The sequence below is a fragment of the Thunnus thynnus genome, chromosome 22 (genome assembly GCF_963924715.1).
Source record: "Thunnus thynnus chromosome 22, fThuThy2.1, whole genome shotgun sequence".
Lineage (NCBI taxonomy): Eukaryota > Metazoa > Chordata > Actinopteri > Scombriformes > Scombridae > Thunnus > Thunnus thynnus.
The window spans coordinates 6,498,661-6,503,168 of NC_089538.1; the positions used below are offsets into that span (position 1 = coordinate 6,498,661).

The window sequence follows — 4,508 nt, forward strand, 5'->3', positions numbered from 1 at the left end:
CAGAGCATCAGTCTTTTTTTTTTAATCAAGTCTGGGCATTAGAGTTATACTGTGTGGAGGCTGTGCATGAAAACACTGCAGAGAGACTTCCTGTTTAAAACCACAAAGAGAGCAGAGGGTCCTACTGAAGTACATGAAGTACACTGAGAGTGAATCTTTTGACTGCAGACCGCACAGAAGCTTAAAAAAGATCCTCACATCTCTGGGTTTGTGATGTGCAATCTACTAATTTACTGTAAACAACTTGTGAAGAACAATAGGCAGTATCAGTGCAAGAGTGTGTTCAGAATACACATGTTGATGAGTATTGTCGCCAGCCTGCTGTGAGAGGGCCGGTTCTGATGTTTCTGAACGTGCTACCACACCTGAGAGGAGTCTCGTCTGTACCAGACATACAGGATGTTAGCACAACAAGCTGAATGTGTCCCTCTGATTCTGAAATAGTGTTTCTGTCATATGATGATGGTTTTGCTTTGTAAAATAATGTGACATCATGCCTTTAACAGTGCAGCACTTAGAGACTTATACAGACGGCACAGTACTTTGTTTTAATGTTCATTTTTCAGGCTTGCAAACTCTCTCTCGAATATCTGACTCCACAAACACCGCAGAGATGTGTTGTGTGTGGTCGTGTGTTTGTACTTTGTTAACTGCAGGTATAGTGAGAGTGGAAATATCGCACCTTTGACAAAACAGATCACATCAAAGAACCCTGGCTCAACTGTAACTGAAAGAAAGTGTTTATTTGGTTATATTATATTCAGTTCATTCTTCTTGTCACAGAGACACAAAGTACAAATGAAACATGTTCAGCTCTACTGTCTCACACCGGAGTAAACACATTCAGTCCTGGTGTCGTCCCTCTGTCGTCTTGACCTGCTGACCTTGTTCTCCCTTAAAGCAGCGTAATGGAGGTTATCTGCATCTTGGTAGCCCTGGTAATAAAATATAAAACAGTGTTTGTCTCATTATTGATACAAACAAGCATTGAAAAAAGTATCAGCAACTTCTGTTCACTGTCATGCAAATCAATATATACTTCCTGCAAAAATAACTTCCTTTGTGAAGCTTAAAATGTAATCTAGTACAACAACAACAACAAATTCAGTCTCCCACAGTTACCATTGGAAACTGTTTTACAATCTACAATCAACCTTTACAAGGGTATGTAGCACTTACTGCACTATTTCTAATTGGTTAAAAAATGTTGCTCTTCTTGTATTGTATTATGTTTCCCCTGTGCTCTGTTTTTATTCTGTAAAATATGTTACAGTGACATTAGAGCACTTAAACACCTACCTCTGCATTTGGAGCTGCGGCAGCTGATGGTCTTGCTTGCGAGTCTAGTCATGAAAAAAACAACAAAATTGTTTTTCAAAATTCCTTTTTAACTTAGTTTGATCATTTGTACTGAAAGTAATGAAACAGTTCTTCTGATTTATCGGTCACTGAAATGTGACGAACACGAAACTGCAGGGCGAGGCGGCGCTTAAATATAGAAGCCAGATTTGAGTATTTATTAAACTTACATCAATGTATTTAGCTGTTTTAATTTCAGAGATTTATTTCAAAAATATTGTTCTTGACTGGCTCATTTTTCCTGGATTTTTATAAATCTGAAGCAGAAATGCACAGTTCAACACTGATGATGTTTGCAGCTGATGAAACATGAATTTAAAAAATACACAGTTTATTCTCATAGTATGTGCATGTTCTTCAATGTACAAATGAACATGTTAAAATCTAAATCTTTGCTAATGTCCACATTGCTGCCCTTCAATATCACGTTCATTACACACTCCAAATATAAGGAACTGCAGTTTAGCCTACCTGTGCCTTGGCAGCTGTTTGTCCTGAACATTGCATATACTGTGTAAGCCAGGAAAACAACCAGGATGGTGGTGAGTGCCAAAGCTCCACTCAAGATATACACCAAGACAAGAGAGTCTTCCTCATCTGCAGATCCAAACATTAGGAGACATTACAGAGTTTTCTTTCTTTGTTCATCAAATTTGATTATAAAGTTTCCTCCACTACTTAACAAATGAGGCCACCTTTGCTACAAAGTTACTTACGCTCAAAGTCCAGCTTGGTTTTGTTTCCAAACAGTATCTGTCCACATGAGGCGACAGCACAGTCAGTCTCAGCATGAGAAAGATTCAGACTCTTCATTGGCAAGTTGTAGACACAGGTGTGTGTTTGTGTGTTGCTGTTCCTCTCACACTGATCATTCCTGCCTCCATGTGTGTAAATGATTCCTGGATGATATTCTTGAGAGTTTTTGAACCAGTAAACACTGTGTTCTCCATCATCACAGGTCCCAGTATGTACTGTACAGTTCAGAGTCACAGAGCCTCCTGGCTGGATGCTCTCAGATGCCGACTGATGGACCAGAGCTTGGATGTTTAAACCTGAACCCTTTACATTGAGAGTAGTGCTTTCCAAAAATTCTAAGTTGTTTAAATAGCTACTAACGCAGTAGTAAGTAGCCGAGTCTGAAATTTGCACATCTGAGATCTTCAAGTGATTTTTACCAAGGCTAGCTTCCAGTTCTAAGCGTGGATCGTTCTTAAATTCACCTTGAAAATTGCCATTTGGATCATGTTTATAGAATTTAGACATCAGCTTTGGTTTCTGTCCTAGAGTTTGTTTATACCAGTAAAACATCACTGCAGCATCATCTTTATAGAAACATTCCAAAGTCACGTCTTCACTAACATTAACTGAATAAAAAGTCTTCTCTTGACGCACATACTTGGATGATTTCAGATCATTCATTTGAGCTGAAGAGAAAAGAGATTCAGAAAGTGCACATTTAATTCCGTAATAAAAGTGTATCATAATGATTGCACGAAAAAAATGTAATATATCAAAAACAATTAAAGATAAACAACTTACCTGAAGTTCCCAAGAACAAACAAGTCAAGTACACAGCAATCATCAAAGGTGTCATCGTGTTCAAAATGCTGCGCTTAAAGAATTAAATCTGAGGATGCTCTCTACTCTTCAGAGAGAAGACTCTGTTTGATTGGCTAGTGAGAAGGAACGCCTAATATCCACATGTGGAAACAGTGAAAACATTTTAAGTGCTGCCTTGAATGCAATGCATTAACAAAGACCTGCAAGTTCAAACAGAGCTTTGGAGAGAAGTTTCACTCATCTGATTTCTGCTCTTTCATTCCATACATGCTATCAGGTTCTGTAATGTCCAGTTGCTATGAATGTGGGGAGTGGCTCTTAGAAAACTCATTAATCTTACTTTGCTACTTGCACTAGTTAAAGTTCTGTAATTGGTTGGTTTTTATTGAAATATATCATTTGGATACTTTCAGATTGTGCATTAATATTCAAATATATCCTGAATACCAGATGACATCTTCAGTCTTATTTCTCAGAAATCATCAGTATTAAAAATAATGAACATTTGTGATCACCTCACAACATCCCCACAAATCAGTTGTGGCAACTTCTTGTGTATCAGTAATGGGATGGTGTGTTTATAATAACCATAATCCTTCTGCTTTGACTTTCACTCTGGACTGTGAGATTGTGTGAGATTATGTTGCCAGTGCCAAAGGTTGGTGCATAGGTGTAACCTGATATTATGTTCATATTATGTCAACAAAGTAAATACACTGTTATCTTTTGTGGTTATCGTTAACATTGACTTGTTATATGAGGATGTTTTTTGCTTTACCTGTTCTTACCCAAGCACACATGGCACAGTCATGGCCACCATTTGGTTGATATAAGAGTGAATGTAATGCCTGTATGTTGGCACAACTCTGGCAGGCAGAATTTCCTGATTTCTATGGCTGGACATGATGAAAAGCTGGTGTACATTAACAGGTTTTGACAAAAACATTGACAATATTGGATTCCTCTGACCAAATGCACAGAGTTACTAGCTATTAGTTTTGAACATTTGAACCATGTTTTAGTTCTTGAATATGACACAATGTGAAAATTGGTTACAGAGCATCAGTCTTTTTTTTTTTAATCAAGTCTGGGCATTAGAGTTATACTGTGTGGAGGCTGTGCATGAAAACACTGCAGAGACTTCCTGTTTAAAACCACAAAGAGAGCAGAGGGTCCTACTGAATTACATGAAGTACATTTAGAGTTAATCTTTCGACTGCAGACCGCACAGAAGCTAAAAAAAGATCCTCACATCTCTGGGTTTGTGATGTGCAATCTGCTAATTTACTGTAAACAACTTTTGAAGAACAATAGACAGTATCAGTGCAAGAGTGTGTTCAGAATACACATGTTGATGAGTATTGTCACCAGCCTGCTGTGAGAGGGCCGGTTCTGATGTTTCTGAACGTGCTACCACACCTGAGAGGAGTCTCGTCTGTACCAGACACACAGGATGTTAGCACAACAAGCTGAATGTGTCCCTCTGACTCTGAAATAGTGTTTCTGTCATATGATGATGGTTTTGCTTTGTAAAATAATGTGACATCATGCCTTTAACAGTGCAGCACTTAGAGACTGATGCAGACAGC

At 38.3% G+C, this 4,508-nt stretch overlaps 1 protein-coding gene across 1 annotated transcript; it reads right to left on the minus strand.

Moving 5' to 3' along the window:
* Positions 1–558: 558 nt before the first annotated feature.
* On the minus strand, positions 559–4,076 carry LOC137174804 (uncharacterized). Its single transcript, XM_067580282.1, has 5 exons — positions 2,899–4,076; positions 2,076–2,783; positions 1,831–1,956; positions 1,300–1,343; positions 559–935 (listed from the first exon to the last, which is right to left on the minus strand). Exons 1-5 carry the CDS (start codon positions 2,951–2,953, stop codon positions 816–818), a joined length of 1,053 nt encoding a protein of 350 aa, XP_067436383.1. The 5' UTR covers positions 2,954–4,076; the 3' UTR covers positions 559–815.
* Between the last annotated feature and the right edge of the window lie 432 nt (positions 4,077–4,508).